The sequence below is a fragment of the Ursus maritimus genome, unplaced genomic scaffold, assembly GCF_017311325.1.
Source record: "Ursus maritimus isolate PB19 unplaced genomic scaffold, ASM1731132v1 scaffold_19, whole genome shotgun sequence".
In the NCBI taxonomy this organism is placed as follows: Eukaryota; Metazoa; Chordata; class Mammalia; order Carnivora; family Ursidae; genus Ursus; species Ursus maritimus.
The window spans coordinates 28,399,689-28,420,561 of NW_024424341.1; the positions used below are offsets into that span (position 1 = coordinate 28,399,689).

The 20,873-nt window shown below is 43.5% G+C and overlaps 1 protein-coding gene across 2 annotated transcripts in view; it reads right to left on the reverse strand.

The window, feature by feature from the left end:
- Positions 1 to 5,887: 5,887 nt before the first annotated feature.
- The window catches only part of RFWD3 (ring finger and WD repeat domain 3), a 42,740-nt gene continuing 27,754 nt past the window's right edge, over positions 5,888 to 20,873 (reverse strand). For both annotated transcript variants that reach the window (XM_040633581.1, XM_040633582.1), the window contains 7 exons: positions 17,826 to 17,940; positions 17,094 to 17,319; positions 14,376 to 14,526; positions 13,025 to 13,201; positions 11,111 to 11,325; positions 10,249 to 10,460; positions 5,888 to 8,358 (listed from right to left, as the gene is read on the reverse strand). In XM_040633581.1, the coding sequence (XP_040489515.1) occupies positions 8,215 to 8,358; positions 10,249 to 10,460; positions 11,111 to 11,325; positions 13,025 to 13,201; positions 14,376 to 14,526; positions 17,094 to 17,319; positions 17,826 to 17,940 (1,240 nt within the window). In that variant the 3' untranslated portion in view covers positions 5,888 to 8,214. The remainder of the gene's footprint in view (positions 8,359 to 10,248; positions 10,461 to 11,110; positions 11,326 to 13,024; positions 13,202 to 14,375; positions 14,527 to 17,093; positions 17,320 to 17,825; positions 17,941 to 20,873) is intronic.

Consider the following 20,873-nt stretch of genomic DNA (forward strand, 5'->3'; position numbering starts at 1 on the left):
TATCATCTCACCTTAGACCACTCGTCCTTCCATATAAAGTGGAAAACCAAGGGCACGGCTTGCAGTTCCCCTCCTTAGGAATATCTTTCACCCTGCCTCTTTCAGGGTCACACTTGTATCCTTCCGGTCTTTAATGGTGGCACTAATCACCACCATCCTCCATCCCCTAGTAAGACATTGCTTTTAATTTGCTCTTTTGGCCAGTGATGAGAGCAGTCTCCAAGGTTCACATTTAGCCTTCCCTGTTACAATTCTTACCACACAGGCCAGAAACACAATGTGGTATTATTCTAGATTTCCAGTGATATATTTGGGGCCTGGGGAAATGATCCCCACCTATCCATTGGGGCCACTATGAGCCATACCTTAGCCAGGACTCCATTTACTAGTGAGCCCCAGAAGCCAGGGGGCTGATGATGCCTTTGGTCTCTGAGTGTCAGTGTCAACTCAGACCAAGTGTCCAATGGTCCTCAACATACTTGGTTATTTCCCTTTTGCCAGTGTATGGTCACCCAAGTAAATGGCCATGAGTCTCTTTGGGGGAGGGACAGAGGGAATCATAGTTGGGGTATATATCTGCCATGGTGTTGCAGGGGCTTTGTTCCTAGGCTCCCAGCTCCTTATTCATCAATGGGTTCTGGTCTGAAAATTGGCTCAGGTCTCGAAACTGAGCATGGGAGCATGACTTACTGGGGATAGCTACCCTTAGCCTCCTGCTCCTCCATTCTTGTGGGCTTTTTTTGGTTATGGAGGTTAAAAATCACCCTTCTTAACTGAGTCTATTTTGCCCCTAGGGATGCTATCTTTTATTAACCCTCTCCACAACTCCCTGCTGATTGGCCCCTTGGTTGCCTTTTCAGTCTTGCTGGTAATAATGGTAATTGTGGTCTCCTGGCTCTTATTATTCGGGGTCCCATCATCCCCATCTTACTCCCTGTTTTCTGGAACACTCCCAGCACTACTTCTATTACTCTGGGTTTGCCAGGAAGCAGACAATAAAAGGGAATTAGCCATCAACAAAAAAACAAACAATCCAATTAAAAAAACGGACAAAGGACTTGAGTAAACATGTCTCCAAAGAAGATATAAATAAGCGCATGAAAAGATGCTCAACATTAATAATCACAAGGCAAATGCAAATCAACACTACGATGAGATACCTCCTCACACTCAGCAGGATGGCCACCATACCAAACAAAAAAAAAAAAAAAGAAAGAAAGAAAGAAAAGAAAACTGGGAAATAAGGGAGCCTGTCTGGCTCAGTCAGAAGAGCATATGTCTCTTGATCTCGGGGTTGTGGGTTGAGCCTCATGCTGGGTGGAGAGATTACTTAAAAAAATAAACTTAAAAAAAACCCCAGAAAATTTAAAAAAAGGTGGGCGAGGATGTGGAGAACTCGAACCCCTTGTGCACTGGTGGTTGAAATGTAAAATGGTACAGCAGCTATGGAAAACAGTATGGCAGTTCCTCAAAAAATTAAAAGCAGAATTACCGTAATCCAGCAATTCCATTTCTGGGTGAAAAACACTGAAAGCAGGGTCTCAACGAAGTATTTGTACACCCACGTTCATAGCAACCTTACTCCCAAAGGCCAAAATGTGGAAGCGGCCCAAGTACCCACCGACAGATGAATGCATAAGGCAAAGGTGGTCTACTTATACACCAGAATATCTTCCAGTCTTAAAAAGGAAACTCTGACATACTCTGCCACATGGGTGAACCTGGAGGAAATTGCACTAAGTGAAATAAACCAGTCACAAAAAGACGAATACTGCATGATCCACTTGTATGAGGTGATTAGAGCAAGTACAGAGACAGAAAGTAGAACGGTAAAAAGAAAGAAAGCAGAATGGTGGTCGCCAGGGGCTGGGAGGAGGGAAGAATGGGGTGTTATTATTTAAAGGGTATAGAGTTTTGGTTTTACAAGATGAAAAATTATGGACACAGATGGATAACAGTGTGAACTTAGTACACGGAACCGTACTTAAACCCATGTACTAAATACACTGAACTGCACTTAAAAATGTCTCAGAGGGTGGGACGCCTGGCTGGCTCAGTCAGTAGAGCATGCAACTCTTGATCTTGGGGTCATGAGGTCAAGCGCCATGTTGGCCATAGAGTTTACTTAAAGTAAATGAATAAATATGTGTAAGATGGTCCATTTTGTCATATGCATTTTACCACACACACACACACACACTCTCACACAAATTGGATGAAAAGGAAGGGGAATTAGCCATGCAAAAATTTATTAAGGGTAACACCTGTGGGAAAAATTGGGTGAGTGAAAGAGCCATTAAACATGAGGCAGGTCTGACCTGGACTGAAACATAGAGGGAGGGAAGGTTGGATGGGTGGAAAGAACTTAGACTGAACTTAGACTGCACTTCAACTCTTAAGAAGGTTTGGCTCAGGGGGCACCTGGGTAGCTTAGTTAGTCAAGTGTCCAACTCTTTTTTTTTTTTTTAAGATTTTATTTATTTATTCGACAGTAGAGACAGCCAGCGAGAGAGGGAACACAAGCAGGGGGAGTGGGAGAGGAAGAAGCAGGCTCATAGCAGAGGAGCCTGATGTGGGGCTCGATCCCATAACGCCAGGATCACGCCCTAAGCCGAAGGCAGACGCTTAACCGCTGTGCCACCCAGGCGCCCCAAGTGTCCAACTCTTGATTTTGGCTCAGGTCATGATTTCGGAGTCATGGGATCAATTTGGCTCTGCCCTCAGTGGGGGGTCAGCTTCTCTCTCTTTCCCTCGCCCCCTGCCCCTCCCCCCAGTTGTATGCACCCTCTCTCTTAAATAAATAAATACATCTTAAAAAAAAAAAAAAAGGTTTGGCTAAGGCCATGGGAGACTCCTCAAGCTAAAGTTGCCTGTCAGGAGTTCAGCCTCTCCTAGAAATGGGCCTGCCTCAGTAGCCCTGCTGTTCTCGGTCACTGGCTGGAGCAACCCTCAGGAAGGGCCCTCTAGCTGTGGAGGCACTAGCGGATTTTCAGGGCTTAGCAGCTGGAGCAGCAGGAGCAGTCGGTTCTGCGCCCCTCGTAGGGAGTTCTGAGAGGCTCATTTTCACGGCCGCCACACCTGGGCCAGTCTGTAACTTCTCTGGGCATTGCTTTCATATAAAAGCTGTACCGCACCATTAGGACTTAAGGGATGAAAAATGTACTAACATGCTTCCGGGCACCCCCAAATTATGCAGCTAAGGGACCTGAACATGCCTGTCACAGAAACATCCGTTGATTATCTACGCTGAGAATCTAAGACCCAGAGAGGAACTCAGCAGTTTAGAGTTTGGATGTCCTACCTCCCTTACAACAATTTGCCACATTGCACAAACTGTGGTCCCTACTGTAAAGGAATTTCATGCCTTTTTGGGGAGAGGGGTCTTGATCAGAGGCGTAAATGTTAGCATCTGATAAGGTAGGTTTCCTTTCCTTGACTCAGGTAGGAAGTGACTCATGTGAGTTGGGCGAAGAGGCATATTGTTTGCCTAGTGCAGTAGTCACTAGCTAAACAGGACACCGTCCTCATGAGCGGCCTGGTGTCAAGGCCAATTCTAGAGCTTCCATTGGGGTACAAGTCAGGTTTCAGCACTTTGAAGGGCTTAAGTTTCTAGAACAATTTCTCCTCTCCTGACCTCAACATTCTTTCTTAGGTTAGGCCCTCATTCCTTCCTATCTATTGCTGGCTAATGATTTTTTTTTTTTTTTTTTTTTTTTTTTTTGAGAGGGCACAGGGCACCCAGATATGAACCAGGGACCTCTTGATGAACAATCGATTTTCTACACCATGTTTAAGAGAAACAATTGAGCCACACCAACATGCAACACCCCTACCATAGCTCAAGCCTAGGCATTTACCAGGACCTTTCTCGAAGCACTGCTTTAACCTAGTGGTGGCATTTTATTTTATATTTCTTCCCCTGGTGGTGGTATTTTAATCAGATGGCAAGGTATTTATCCAGAGGCAGATATTCCCTCCTTCCTTCCAGGAACAGGTGGTCTGCCAAGCCCCCACTTTTATTAACCCACAGTCCGTCCAACCGTTGGCAGCTCACACACAACTTAGCTTATATAACAGAACCTCCAGGTCTTTTTACCCAATCATGTTAAGTTCTGCACTTCCCGTTTTCCTCTCAATGGGTAACATTTCGTTTTAACCAAACTCAGATATTGTTAGTTTCGGCCCATGTCCAGCTTCTAGGTGAGCCCTTCCTAGTGTGGCTGTATTTGGCTAAAGCTATTGTTAACTTTTTAGGGGCGAGTGAGGGTTCATGGCATCCCTCCTCACATCCCATCTCAACAGCAGCTTCCTTATTCAGCCGGCCCTGCACCTGCTTTCGAGAGCAGACAGAGCAGCTCCACCACTCTCTTTCCCTCTTCAGCTGACCTATGAGCGCTGAACTGAGCGGTTCTAGCCATGGGTCACGGACCCTTGTACCGGGCAGTGGTGTTCGCAGCTTCGGCATCCACAAGAGTGGAAAACTATGATAATATTCGGGACTGTCAGCTTTATTTTCATTTTATTTTATTTACCTTTTAAAAAAATTTTATTTGAGAGACAGAGTGAGCATGAGCAGGGGAGAAGCAGGTTTCCCGCTGAGCAGGGAGCCGGACTTGGGGCTCCATCCCAGGACCCTGGGATCATGACCTGAGTCGAAGACAGATGCTTTACTGACTGAGCCACCTAGGAGGCCCTTTATTTTCATTTTCAATGTAGGAGAACTGAGATGTGGGGAACCAGCCGAGGCTGCTGTGGAGCTGGAGATGTCAAGAGTGGAAGTGAGCTGTCACCGCTTTCCCAACTCCTGCTTCATGATCGGTAACGCCAAGTATAGGATGTAAACATGAGGACATGTAAAATTTAATTAAATGCTATCTAATGCCACTCTCCTTTAATAGGATTTTTAACTGCTTCTTTCCCTGTAAATTAGAATAACAATACTTATTCCATAACATTGTTTAAAAATTAATCAATAGATTAGGAAGGGACTTTATAAACCCTAAAGGGATAAAGAGAAGCAATTGTTACCAACGTACCAAAGTTGACTCGTTAAAAGACAAAGACACACAAATGTCTGTTTCCAGAATTTCACCTGACAGCCGATCGGAGATGGGAAACGAGTACTGTAGAAAAGAAAAAAATGGCGTTGGGGTTCTTAGTAATGCAGGGGTTCCTTCCACCCCAGGACCTCTGTCATTTACTGTTGGAGCACGAGGCTCCGTGACAAGAGCAAGCCTCCACATATGGGTCCGGTCCTCCTCGAGTCTAGTATACTCCATTTGTTGTTCAGCCGGAAAACATTTTCAGCCTTTCCAACCTAATCCCAGAAGCATGATTTATGGCAACAGAAATTCCTGAACTAAACAGAACAAAGACACTGAGGCAAGAGGCCAGAACTGTGCAGAGCAGGAACCCGGAGTCCAGGCTTGCCCAGAGCTGCTGTCCCTGCCCCAGTGCTGCCAAAGACTAAAAGAAATAAAAGGGTAAGTCCTCTCTTCCACTCCCCCCTCCCCCACATTATGGTTTTCTGGCTTCAAAGAAAATACCAAGGAAGCCAATGGGCAAAGGGAGTCTGGGAAATGTAGTTTCCAAGATTAAGCCCCTTGGATTTGAGAGCAAACGGACAAATAACCACTGTAGGTTAAGTTCTTAAGAAACAAACATACAGTTTCCCATTAAGCAACAGTAGAAAAGAACTGCCAGTTAAAGCACCTCACCAATTTAAGTAAGATGTTTACTTCAGTCCAGAGACCTATCCTGTGTAATCTGGACCCAGTACTGCATGAAATGACGAAATCTACCAGGCTGAGATCGTACCACTTTCCCAAGAGGCAGACATGCTCTTGCCTCTGGCAGTCCGAGAGACAAAAGACACCAGGAGCTAGTACACATGGCAAATGCTTTATTTTCATGTTAACAGTAACACAAACATTAAAACACAGAACATGAACAGAGATCCGACTGCCCTGTTTGTCAAAGCAGGTACAAGGATATATACATCAATAAGGTTTCTGGAGTCTGCTTAACTCCAAACCCTCAAATGGGAGAACTACCTTAGAGACAGGGGTGAGGGGACATGTTGGGGCAGAGCCTGGTGCTGCACGAGAGACTGGAGCCTGGGTCTACAGAGGGGATCTCCTGCGGGCTATGGGGGGCAGGGGTAGGGTGGCTGGGGGCAAAGTCTTTTCCTTTGGAGAAATCAGTTGAAGTTACATAAATTGGTTTCTGAAGCATTCATATTTACAGGAGGAATGCAAGAACTGGCAAGACCTGAGACTGATCCAGCCTCCGTGGTAATTAGTTCCCTGGTTCCTATGCTTGGTGTGTGTGTGTGGGGGGAATCAATCAGCATGAGCTGAGTGTACTTCCAGGCCTAGTCAAATCCTAACCCCACTCCAGGTTTGTCCCTGCCAAAGACAAAGGCAGCCAGGACCGGCCCGACCGCATCCTCTCTGACAATCTGCTGAAACCAGATGAGTTCCGCTTTCAATTCAAATCCCTTCCTGCCACTGATGCTCTAGGCCCAGGCAGTCATTCTGAATCATCGACACAGTGAAAGGAGTATCTCCTCTGAGAAAACAGGGCTCTCTCCCAGGCTCGGGAAGCTGGCTTTTTGAAAGATGTACTAAAATAGAAGGAGGCCCTCTTTAAAAAAAGGCACAACTAGAACTTGGAACTCTGGGGAAATCTGCTGCGATAAGCCTTGCTGGTGAGAAATGCTGGAAACAGCTCAGGACTTGTCAGGCCAGAACTGTGCTACAATAAAAATAATAACATTTCCAGAACAATTATTTAAGCAAGTCACACTGCTGGCCATCCTGCTTCTAAGAACAGGGCACTGGCCACCCACACCTGTAGCACGTCCTGCCGTGGACTGCGGTTTAGCAGAGCGGCCTTGGGCAAAGCAAAGAGACACCAGCTGAACCCTCTCCTGGAGAGAAGTGCAGCCCGCAATGTTGGACAGTCCACGGTCGGAACGAAAGCTGGTGGGCTTCCCCCTGCAATCCACGCAGGTCTCCAACCACTCTTATCTTCCTGAGATTAACTATTTTTCTAACAACTTTTAAAAAGGTTAGGAAGGGAGGCAGATCAGAGGAAGTTGAAGCCAAACCTCAGTTTCCCGTGAGGAAGGTTTTGCCTGGGAACCCCAAACACGCTCAAGAACAGCCCCCACTCTGAGAGCTTGGCTTTATTCAGATGGGAACTCTTTCCAAGTGGAAGAGACAGGCCCTCTCCCGTTCTCAGCAGTGGCCTGACAGCTTCTCTTTTGTAAGCCTCTCCTGGTTAGCCCCTTGCTCTTGATCTCTTTTACTGGGAGAGACTCAAGTACGAGCTTTCACGTATCACTCATCTTTTCCTAGTGTCAGGGAAAAGGAGTGGTTTTCAGAGCACTGGCTTATATAAAACCAAGTCTGAGATCTCAAGCTAGCTAGAAAAAAACGAGGCTTCCCCACTGCTCAAACAACCGGTCTCTTTCCTCGGCTCCCACAATGTGATGAACTTAATGCACTCAGCATTAGGGAAGGCTCATCAGCCGCCTCCATCGCTGGGCTTGCCAACATCCCAGCACTGCACACCTGGAATGAATCTGTCGCTGCCACAAAGCAGACCAGATGTGCTCTACCACACACTTCTGTGCAGATGAGACCAAGTCACTAAAGCATTGTCAACACACAGGGTCAGAAGTAGATCAAATCCTCACCAGGTTGTATAGCGCCCTCTTGTGTTCAAATGAAGATTCGCCTGCATCCACGCTGCATCCAAGCAACACGAAGATGGTTAGTCCTTTCCGGGATGCAAGCGTTCATCCGCAAGTCACATAGCTCCAGTGACAAGACCACTTAGGTGGGTGTCACATCCTTCAGAAAATGCCTGGTGTACACTCATATCCTAAATGACTGCTTGGAGGATATTCTCTCAGGTCCAGCAGAATGTCTCATCAGAAACAGAGATTCTCAACAGATTCATGAAGGATTTTACCCCAAGACATGAATAAGATGGGAGAACCAGTCACTTACTCTTTCGATGGACACTGCAAATACACAATCTGTAGTGTTTCAATGACTGGAGTCTTTGAGTCACATCAACCCAGAGGAATCATGATTCCAGAAGTTCTAGGCCACAGACAATAAGCAGGGATCTTGCTCAGGGCTGCTAGCTGCTGGCAAACATTTAATGTAAACCAGCAGCATGCCTGCCAAGTTCCAGACACAGTCACTCCCACCTATAGATGTGGACCATCTTCTCTGTTAAGGTAGCCAAGTAGCTGCTGTGGTTCGCCTCAAATGGGCAGATGTCCAAGACAGGCTGATCGGCCTGCAGTTCCTGCAGCAACGAGCCACTGCCAGCGTCCCACAGCTACAGAAGACAGAGAGAAGGGTCAGGAGTCATTCAGTTCAGCGGGGGGACTCGCTTGCTTGGTCATCAGATAGCTTTGTGGGTTTTTTTTTTTAAAGATTTCATTTATTTATTTATTTGAGAGAGAGGGAGGGAGGGAGAATAAAGAGGGAAGGGAGAAGCAGGCTCTCCTCTGATCAGGGAGTCCCACGTGGGGCTCGATCCCAGCACCCTGGGATCATGACCTGAGCCGAAGGCAGACGCTTAACTGACTGAGCCACCAGGCGCCCTTTTGTTAAGTTTTTATTTAAATTCCAGTTAGTTAACATACGGTGTGATATTAATTTCTGGTGTACAATAAAGTGATTGAACCATTCCATACATCACCCCGTGCTCATCACAAGTGCCCTCCTTAATACCATCAGACAACTTTGAGAGAGCTGCAGAGAGGGCACTGCTGGGGAGGAAAACTGACTGTTCCTAACCCTCACAAAGCCAGGATACGCGACATAGTTTAGGCGTGGCCTCTGCCACTGTGATAGGCAGTTAGTCTATCTGTGAGTGGATCTGAAAACCAAGCTAGCACTCAGCCCTTCAATCAAGCCCTTCCACCGAGGGACGGAAGAGTCAACAAGACAAAAAGTCCCTGTCTCTGCCCTCATGAAATTATCATCTTTTTTTTTTTTTAAAGATTTTATTTTATTTATTTGAAAGAGACAGCCAGCGAGAGAGGGAACACAAGCAGGGGGAGTGGGAGAGGAAGAAGCAGGCTCATAGTGGAAGAGCCTGATGTGGGGCTTGATCCCAGAACGCCGGATCACGCCCTGAGCCAAACGCAGACGCTTAACGACTGCGCCACCCAGGCGCCCCTCATGAAATCTTCTAACTAGTGCTTTCTTATCCTTTTCACAAACTTTTTATTATGAAAAATTTTTATTATGAAAAAATTTTTTTCATAATAAAAAGTAGGGTAATACACTGAACTACCCATCACCCAGATCAGTAAGCTTTTTACCATATCTGCTTTACTGATTCTTTGTTTTTTTTCTTACTTCATGTCATTTTACCTTTACTCTACAGTGGTGCTACCCAATAAGGTGACCACTAGCGACATAAGGTTAAAATTAAAAAAATATTTAAAAATTAAGTTAATTCACACTACTCGCGTCTCAAGTGCTTACGGGCTAGCGCAGCGATACTGGTCGGCAGCACTCTAAAGCCTGATTAGGTTTGGGCTCAAGGGCATCTCGTAGACAGTGCCATGCGCTTCATAGGGTCTTACATTAAGAGGCACATTATTTCTTGTTAACCACTTACAGTCACGTTAAGGTTGATCAATGTGTCCAGGTCGTCGTGACAGACTGACCCCCCCCCGCCCTGTACAATTCCCCATCAACCATTCATTTGTCGGTTTCACCCTGAAATGATGGAATTGGTACCTGAATCAATTTATCTATCTCTTTATTGTAAAAGATTTTACTTATTCATTTGACAGGGAGAGAGCACACAAGCAGGGGGAGTGGCAGAGGGAGAAGCAGGCTCCCGATCCTAGGACCCTGCGATCATGACCTGAGCGGAAGGCAAACAGTTAACCAGTTGAGCCACGCAGGTACCCCTGAATCAATTATTTTATAGGGGTTTCAGCAGTTCCTTTTCTTTTTTTTTTAAAGATTCACAAGATGCCCCACAGGACACTACAGCTCACATAAAAAAGACTGAGGTGAATCTACAGATATTTAAATGGAAAGCTATCCAAGCTAGGAAGTTAACGGGAGAAGGACCAATTACAGAGCAGTATGTAAACTGTGACTTGTGTAAAAGTAAACAACCCCCCCCCCACATGTACACAGATACGTGCACTTACGGACAACTTTGGCTTATACACTTCAGTATAAAAAATAACAGGCTCACCAGGGCAGAATTTGATGCTTCATCCCCAGTACACACCAGGATGCTGCCATCATTCTCTGGGTTTTGGAAAATGGCACTTTTGGTGAGTAGTTTGCAGGTGGGTCCGCCAAGGAATGTTTGTACAGGACGGCAGGAACAGACTGGCTCTCCTGCATCGTTCAGCTTGTAGGACATCTCCATCAGCACACTTCGTAAAGTGTTGTGATTTTTATCTACGGGACACAGACATCAGTGTTGCTCCATGGGGATGATCCAAAGAAATTAATGAAGTACCTGAACCTCAGGTGCTTACAAACTCCCTGAGTGGAAGGGCCACAGTTTATTAAACCATTAACAATAGATACAGAGCAACCACAGTAACAAGTGACACAGCACACACGAAATTCAGAACCCCAGGCTAAGAGAAAGCAAGTTAGCTACAATAGATTTTTGCCTATGAGGGAAACAATTCTGAGCATAAGTTATCCTTTTTAGTAAAATCACTGTATCCTGCCAGACCCCGGCTCAGGTTTTCATCTTCCTTAAGGGCAAGCAGAAGACACGAAACTGCACTGGGGGTGACTCACTGGTCTCAATACATGAGGCCTCCTCATTCTATTACTGTTCTAAATCACAGGGGCTCCTCAAGTGGCTGACTCACTGCACGGAGTACCTGGCAGAATCCTCCGACAAGTGAGAAGCAGAGGCAGGCGCCAGGGAGGAATGTAGGGCCACCAGCCTCCATGCAGTAGCAAGAGCCACTAGTCTGTGAGGGCCTTCCCAGTGCCACCTGAGGGGTAGGGCACGCTCTCCTTTCCTCCCCTGAACCAATCCGCTCCCGGACAAACCACAGGAGGTCCCACAAGGACGTCCCAACACTCACCAGGCCTATAGGTCACAAGACAGTGCCGGGTGCTGCTCTCTGTCTGAAAGTCTACGCAGCCCCCTGGCTCCATGGGCAGCACATGAGGCCAATGGGAAAAGCCCATTTTGAGCTCCCAGAAGGAAGCGTTCTCCAAGGTTCCGGCCAACACCCCACCATATGGAAATGCAGCTGAGGCAGCTCTCGGTATGTATGACAGGGATACCAGCGGGCATCTGAAGGGGAAGAAAGGAAACCATGTTTCACATTTCAATACTTGTACTGCTCCAGACCCCACTGCCAGGAGCCCGAGCACAGTCCCACCTCTACAGAAGAGGCTGAAGACCTTCTGTGGGTCACTATCCTGTGACATTTGATACAAACTACCAACCCACTCTGCAGAAACAAAAGAATATATACCTATCATCTCTGCACTCAATTTCAGAGGAGATATCACATGTGTAAAAAACAGTTAAAAAAAAAAAAAGGACAAGGAAATTTAATAATACAAGATCACAAATACAAGGAAGAGTGACCGGTGTAAACTTTCTAGTAATGGGGTTAGCCACATACACAAGAAAGTCAGAAAGGAAATGCAGCTTACACATCTAAGAAAGCTTCCAAGAGGTAACTGACAGGCCCTTCAAATATTGCCTGAAGCAACTGCTTTTTTTTTTTTTTTTTTAAGTAACCTCTACACACAATGTGGAGTTCCAACTCATGACCCTGAGATCAAGAGTCACATGCTCTTCCGCTGAGCCAGCCGGACGCCCATGAAGCAACTACATTTTAATTCAGAAACAAGATGGTTCCTTTAGAAATTTTCTAAATCTCTCTCTGCAACCGTATGACCAGAACTGTATGCCAAGAATCCTGTCAGAAGTGTCAGCCTGCCAACTCTGTTCCAACGAACTTTGTTGCTGCTGGACTTGCCAACGTGGCCACTTTGCCTGCTTTCCTTCATCGTCCTGTCACAGGGAAGCAAACTGAAGCAGAGATGAACGCTCCATACAAATACTCTTTCCTGGCTCGTTGCTGTCTTACTGCCTGCTCGGCCCGGGTCCGTCAACATCAACGGCAGTCCCCATGTTGGCCAGGAGCTCACATCTGTCATCTTCAGGCCCAGAGGCCACATAACTGAAGTATGAGTCTACCCACCTGAATGAGAAGACCCCAAAGTGTGGAGCCGAGGTTTAGTAACCTTTATTGTATCATTACTATAGTGCTATCTTTATGTTTAGGTCCCCATGCTCCCTTTTTAATATATATTCACAGTGGAAATGTCAATTATCTTTTAAGATACTTCTCATTTTGACCTACGTCAGATTCCACTTCATCTTTTGAGAACTTTATGCCTTCAGGACAGTATTACACCCAAAAGGTACTCAACAAATTCTGAGTCACCATGGTCCTGGTGGCCACCCACCCTCAGAATCTGGGCTGACGCTATAAACCTCCCAACTCTGGAACTGCATTATAAACATGGCATCTTTAGACCAACTTGGTTTAGCTAGAGATTAGGGAAATTTTGAATCATTTTTATAGGCCTACCCTTCACTGCTCTCTTCCTATGCGCTAGACACGTGGCTATTAAAGCAAGTCTCTGTAACAGGCCAAGAACCGTGACCAAGGTCACACAGCTCCTATGCAGTGGAGCCGGGTTTTCAACACAGATCTGACTTCATTTTGCCACGTTGGGTGATGAGTGACTATGAGCCTGGCTATACTTGGCACCAGGGCTTTCTACCATGCAGAAATCTCACAGACACAGAGAAAAGATCTTACTGAGTCCAAAGTGAGAACACATCACTGCACGCGGAGAACTGCCCTCATGAGGAATTCTGTCTAAACGTGAAATGCTCTCAAACGAGAGGATTCATATGACGGTCCAAGAGAAAGCAGCTGCCTATAGGCAAAAAGTAAGTGGCTCCCTACCTGGCTTTCTGGGGTACTAATTCCTGGATATGACAGCTCGTGTTTCGAAGGTCATACACCAGGATCGAACCGTTGACCAGTCCAGCATAGATGTGATTACTTTCATCAAGACACCAGCAGCAGCTCCAGACAGGACGTCCAGCATTGTAAGTCTGGACCACTGTATTTGTCTCCAGGCTGTGGAGACAGAAGACTTTTACAACTATGCATTAAGAAAATCAAATATATAACAAAGATACAAAAATTATCATTTCAGTGATAATCTTTTAAGAATACACCCACACACCCAAACTATTTGGGATTCCCAGTTTCCTCTAGGGACTGCCCAGGTAACCCCTTTCAATTCCAAAATATTTGTTTTGGAGGACACAGGCCTTCCTCTTGAAATGTAAGGAAAAAAAAAGAGTAAGTTAAAGTGGTATTTAAACAGTACATTCCCCACTCTACCCCAATTCTCCATAATCGTCTATTATACAGGGAATCAATATTCACTGCTGAAAAATTAGAACATACCTATGAGAAAAACAAAAACTAACAATCCAACCACCCACAGGCAGTCATTAATAACACTTTGGTCCTTAACCTGCCCTCTTTCCACCTATTTTTTAACACAACGAGGAAAAAAAATCCTTTTATACCTACGTATAAACATAATGCTATGTTGACTTTTGGGGCTAATTAAACCGAAGCATTCTTGAAAAATCAAAAGGCTTATGAGGCCTGATAGTGGTATCATGATGTCCCTCAGATTTAACAATGGAACAGGAAACCAATTATCAGACATCCGATCAGAACTACTTTCTAAGATGAAGGCACTGAGTGCATTCAGATCCGGTTCAGAGCAGTTGCAGGGCACATGAAGGATAAAATGCAGTAACTGAAGGTTACTGACGAGAGAAGTTGGGGCACTCCAGGGCAGGGAGCTCCTCAGAGAGCATTTCTGTTCAGCAGGATGGTCCCGGTAACAGACCAGGAAGAAGCAGGTCCAAGCTGGTATGGTAACCCCACGGTACCCAGTACCAAGGCTCCCTCCACATTGTCATTCGACCATCTGTAGGGTGTTCCTCTCCTCTACCTGGCTTACGATGTATTTTGTAACACAAATAATTTTTAAAGAAACAGGACATTGCACATACTGTTGTGTAGCCTGTTGTATCAAAATGTAAAAAGCAACACATTTTAAATTCAATGTACCTGGACCTTAGAAGACAATGCCTCAGACAAAAAACAAAACAAAACAAAACAACAAAAAAACAACAAGCACTCTAAGGCCATCCTAACACAGACACTAATTTCCATGCTGTTCAACACCAAATGGCGCAGGCCCCCACTTCCTCCCCGAAGCACTCACCTGGTCAGTTTAACAGTGCTGTCTAGGGAAGCCGAGAGCAGTAAGCCTTTGGACCGACTGCTGAAAGCCAGTCCGCGGATCTGTTTGCCATGCATGGGAACGTACTGACTGCTTTTCATGTTGGCAGTACTCAACATCTTAACACCAAAGCCTGCCAAAGACAAGAGAGCGTGAAATCACTGAAAGTCCATTTAAGGCAAAGCAAACTACCTTTTCAAGTAGTTCCTTTGTTCGGTTTTCCTGGCATATAAACCCCTGGAAAACAGCTGGTCAGACAAAGAAAATAAAAATTCCCCAGGGTTATAATTATTTTACAAAGTATATTCCACTCCAAATGTCCAACAGGTGAATGGTTAAACCACTATATGTACATGTGCACAGAACAAACTACTCCCCAGGAATACAAAGAAAAACTACTGATACAATAATATGGATGAATCCCCACAACTCGATGCTCAAAGAAGCCAGACAAAAAAGTTAAAACCGTATGATTATGTAAAATTCGAGAAACCGCAAACTGATGGATACTGATAGAAAGCAGATCAGTGGCCACCTGGGGATGGGGAGAGGAAGGAGGGGCAAATGGGAGATAGATTATAAAGGGGATGAGAAAACTCTGGGTCAATAGATATGTTCATTACCTTGATTGTGGGGATGGTTTCAGGGGTGTTTACATGTACCAAAATCCACCCAACTATATTTTCAGTATGCACAATTTATTGTATGTCAGTCAAATTTCAATAAAGCCATTAATATAGAGATCCACAGACAGTGAAGATGCAGAGAGAGTGAACAGTAAAGAATGGAGATAGGTGATTTCCATGTCAGGTGGTCGAGATATGCGACGTTTGTCTGAATGGAATAAACACTTCAATTTGCATCATTCCTGAAGGGGGAAAAAAATCCCTCCCAAACTTATCCTTTTTAATTTATTTGTTACTCTGTTCTCTTCCTAAGCTCTAACAATGTATTTATTTTTACTAAGTATCTACTATTATCCAAGTCATCCACAAACAGGATTTGTCAAATCCTAGATTCAGGATAGCCTCGAGTCACACTTCAGCTTCTCTGGGAAACGAAGTGGGAAAAGTTCATTGTGTTTTCTCCTGAAACAGAATTAGGAGAGCTAGAGAGACAAACAGGGAAACCATGGGCTTTAAATGAACACGAATACTGGCCTAGTTACTGATCAAGGGAAACAGAGAAATTAGCATCAACAGGCTATCAAGGGCTGGCGGTGCCGTGTGGAATAGATGCATTAAGGAAAAAGGAACAGATCAGACCCAACTGGGGGAACAATCCAAAGAAATGAATATTTTCCCAGTTTGCAGGGAAGGTTTTATTTGATAAACCTTTTATTAAAGATGTGGATGAGACACAGAAACATTATAAACAATCCTTTCATATTCCCCTTAATTTAATATGAAATCCTTTCATATTCTTTCAACTGCCAGCTATCAATGAATAGAAAAATATACAACCATCTAGGAATTCTACGTCTAATCCTATATACACCTAAGTTTAGGGGGACACAGTTTTGAAGCATTTGAATGGAACTTCTAAGTGGGTAAACAGGAAATCAGGCTGAAGCAAAAGGACCTGACAGCTGGGAAAAACCATATGCTGAAGATCGTAGAAAGAAACACCTACTACAATTAGGAATGATTTAACTGGGCATGTGAGGAGGTTTTCAACATTAAGACAACCTAAAATTAAGCTTTTTAAAAAGCACAAGAGAAAATTTAGAATTTGCTGTATTATCAGTAATTAATCAATGTATTCCAAATTCTTTTATTTGGAATTTGTCAATTTGAATACTGAAAATAAGTATTAAATCTTGTTTCAACTTGAATTAGCCCCGGGATAGTATTTTTTATTTTTAAGATTTACTTATTTATTTTAGAGAGACAGAGAGCGAGCAAGTGAGAGAGTGCAAACAAGCAAGGGACAGGGCAGAGGGAAAGGGACAGAATCCCAAGCAGACTCCCCACTGAGCACGGAGCCCAACATGGGGCTCGATCCCATGACCCTGAGATCACGATTCAAACCAAAATCAGAAGTTGGACACTGTGCCAACTGAGCCACCCATACACCCCCGGGATAGTGTTTTTAAAAATACTTCCAGTCTAGGGGCACCTGTCTGGCTCAGTTGGTAGAGCATGCGACTCCTGATGTTGGAGTTCTAAGTTTGAGCCCCATGTTGGCTGTAGAGATTACTTAAAAAAAAAAAAAAAAGAACAAAACCTTAAAAAAATTTCTAGTCTAAAATGAATCTGTGACCTTATTTAATTTACATTAAAATTTTTTTTCTAAGTCATCTTTACACCCAACATGGGGCTCAAATTCAAGTCTCACACTCTACAGACTGAGCCAGTCAGGTGCCCCCATGAATCTGTGACTTTAACGAGACATACAGGGAGTGCTGTCCTCCTTGGACTGTACCAGTAACCCATGCTTCCAAGTACCCCATCTTCTCTTACTTTATCACAGTTATTAACCAACAATTCTGAGCTCTTGGTGAATACATTTACAGAATGAAGCCAACGGACACTGAAGGTATCTTTGCAGCACCTTAGAGTATCTGCATTAACACATTAGGAACGTGATTTGGTGCGCTGTGGTCAGCGTCCACCCACTAGCGAGTCTTGGATTCTACAAAGACAGGAGAGAAATGAAGTCCAATAATGAACATGAAAGCTGAGGTTCTGGATTGTTCACCTGGCAGGAAGGAGGCCTGAGGAGAAGGCTGTGATACCACCAGGCAGCTCAGAGCATCACAGTATGTCATGATTCGGCAGTTTCCTGTCGGAGACACCGTGAAGGTCTTCTGGAAATGGTACTTGCGCTGGTTCTGGATGGAAGGCAGGCAGTTCAGGAAACGTGCTTGGGAGCCGCTGGGTGACTGTGAAATCTGATCCCGATGCTGCACAAGTTTCTGCAAGTCCTACAATGAAAAAAAGGATGTAAATGTGAAGCCTTTTCGTGTGATATTGCCCTCATGCACAATTCCCTCATTTAAATGGGACATTTCTTATCCATTCTATGGAAATGCTGACGCAAATCCCTGAGCACCCCGGCCGTTCTCCCTGTATTTCAACAAGCAACTGAGCCAACGAGAGCACAGATCAGAAATAGGAGGGCTCAAAGTCTTTAATGGTCATCTTGGCCAAACCCCTCATTTTACTGGTAGATTCATGGAGGTAAATGACTTAAAATATGAATTATCAGCTGGCTCTTTAATTTGTTCAAAGTTCAAATTGCAGAATTCATCCTCAAGTGTCTACACTTCCGACAAATGCCCTAATCAAAAATAGAATAAAGAGCTGGTCTTCCCTACTTCCTGAAAAACTCGGTAAATCCTTACTTGTACCTGGGATGAACCGAAGTTCTATTTAGACTCCTTTTCCTTTCCTACACCAAAGTCCTCTGGATTAGGACGGGCAAACCTACCTGGACACGACTATGAAGCTTACTGCATTCATCAGTGAGGACTTGAAGTTGGAGCCGGCACTGTGCTGATTCTAACTCGGCCTGCTTCCTCAGCATCTGCTCCTTCAGTAAGGAACTAGAACGGGAAGCCAGCAACAGGTGAAGATCAGGAAGGCCACAGAAGACTTCCCAACAAGATGTCAGATTAAGTTCACGCTGTGATACACACGCTTTGCTGTAAATATGTCATGACGGTGAATAAAATATAACAGAAGAAAAAATTTTCACATCCAGAAACACTACAGAAAAGTAGCATGCAGGGCTGAACTCACGAATCACTGGGATTCAGTGTTAACGCAAGCAGTGATGACCAGGAATTTGGCTCTTACTAGGGAATGAGACTAAAAATGCAAAAATGCCAAGCAAGGGCACAGAGCCAAGCTCAGTTCTCGAGTTAGGGCCAAATTATGAGTAAAATGACGATGTTAAAAGACCAAGGTTATTTGTTGGATTAAAAGAAAATAGTAAGTTACCAGCTGTTCATCAGATACTGAAATTAAATAACACTACAAAAGCAAGGCTGAAGTTAAGAAGAGAGAAGGTATATACTGGGAAAATGCTAAGACCGGTTAGAATTAAAAAGCATGAATAGGCATTAGGAGGAACAATGCATAATGAAAAAAACACATTCACCAAAAATAAAAATTACAAATTTGCATGTAAAGACACTTTCAAAATATGCAAAAAAAAGAAAAAAAAAGAAAGAAAGAAAGAAAGAAAGAAAGAAAGAAAGAAAGAAAAGATTTCCACTTAGTAAGATAGGATAGAAAAAAGATGAAAACTGGAAAGGAAGGGATAAAGCTGCCGTATTTATCTTCATGGAAAGTTCAAGAGAACCCACAAACTATTCAGCAAGGTGCAGGAATTAAGATCAAGAAAATTAGATTGGGGCCCCTGGCTGGCTCAGTCAGAGAAACGTATGACTCTTCATCTCAGGGTTGTTGAGTTCAAGCCCCAGGGTGGGCATACAGAATACTGAAGAAATAAATGAACTAAAAAAAAATTAGATCAATAGCATTTCCCATATGCCGCATAACTGATTAGTAAATGTAATAGAAAAAAAATCATTCACAAGAGCAATTCTAACAATAGCAACCTAGGAATAAAGTTAAAGAGCATGCAAGACCTTATGAAGCAAAGCACACTGGTAAAAGGCACACGAAGACCGTGAGCAAGTGGAAGGATATTATATAATGTTCACAGCTGGAATGACTCAAAACCATGAAGATAGGCCTTCTCAAGTTACTCTAAAAATTTAATGTAATTTCAGTCAAGATTTCAAAGGGAAAAAGTTCTCTTTGAAATCTTGATTGAAGTTGCATCAAATGGAACTTAGGAAACTAATTTTAAAATTAAGAGCAAAATGCCAAGAATATCAAAAACAATTTGAAGAAAATGCCAAGAATATCAAAATCAATTTGAAGAACAAAATCAATTTGAAGAACAAGGTGGGAGGAGGTATTTTATTTATTTTTTATTTTTCTAAGATTTTATTTATTTATCTGACAGAGATAGACAGCCAGCGAGAGAGGGAACACAAGCAGGGGGAGTGGGAGAGGAAGAAGCAGGCTCCCAGCGGAGGAGCCTGATGTGGGGCTCGATCCCAGAACGCTGGGATCACGCCCTGAGCTGAAGGCAGACGCTTAACGACTGAGCCACCCAGGCGCCCCAGGGAGGAGATATTTTAAAACTAAAATAAATTATAACTTCAGAATACTGGGGCAAGAATTAACAAAGAGACCATGGACCTAAAGTGGTCCATTCATACACAAAAACAATCTAGGATTGAGGTAGCAATGAAAACTTATACAGGAAGAACATATTACTTAATAATTATGCTATGACACCTGGTTATCCATAAAACTATACTTAAAAAATATTTAAAACCTACATAAAAGACAAAATTTTTAAAGAACCTTTAGAAGATGCTATGTCTTTACGACCTTGAAGCAGCGGAGACCAAAAAAACACAAAACGAGATAAATGACTGCATTAAAATTGAAGACTCACATTCAACAAAAGATAACATAAACAAGTTAAAGAGACAAGCCACAGACTGGGAGACGCTATTTGCCATATACACAACCAGCAAAGAATCAGTACAGGTGACCTGACCCCTGAGCAACATGGGTTTGAATTGCGTGGTCCACTTACTGTGGATTTTTTTCAATAAATACATTGGAAAATATTTTTTAGAGAGTTGCAACAATTTGAAAAAACTCATAGATAAACCTAGGAATGTGTAGCCGTGTAGCCTAGAAATGTGGAAAACATTAAGAAAAAGTTAGGTATTATTTTAATGATAGAGTGCATAACACATGTAACATATAAAATATATGTTAATCAACTGTTTATGTTACCAGTAAGGTTACTAGTCAAGAGTAGGCTATTAAGTTTAGGTTCTGGGGAGTTAAAAGAGTTATATGTGGATTTTTGACTGGGTGAGGGGTTGGTGCCTCTAAACCCCCGGTCAACTATGTAAGTAAAACACAATGAACTAATCAATAAGAAATAAGTAACATATCTTGCACAATACAAATGAAAAAAAGATAAAAACGAAATTCATAGAAGAGTATGTCCAACTTCATTAATAATTGAGGATATACAAATTAAGTAAATATTACTTGACTCCGCGAGACTGTCAAAATTAAGTCTGATAATATAAAGCAAACGAGGGTATGAAAAAAATGAGAAATCTTACTTTTGCTGGTGGGAGTATAAATTGGAAACAGCTTCTTGGAAGAGCAATTTGACAGTATCTAGTAAAGTTGAAATTACATGTGACCTATGATAAAGTAATTCCATTTCTAGACCTAAAAAGACTCTTACCCATCTCTCTGCACCATGGCTTATATTCATAAAAACTGGAAACCGCCTTAACTGTCCACCAATACAAAACAGGTATAGGGAAATTCTAAATTAGAGAACTAGAACACTCTACAGGAGTTAGAATGAATAAGCTAGAGCTATCCCAACTAGGATATGTACCCCAAACATAATTCTATTTTT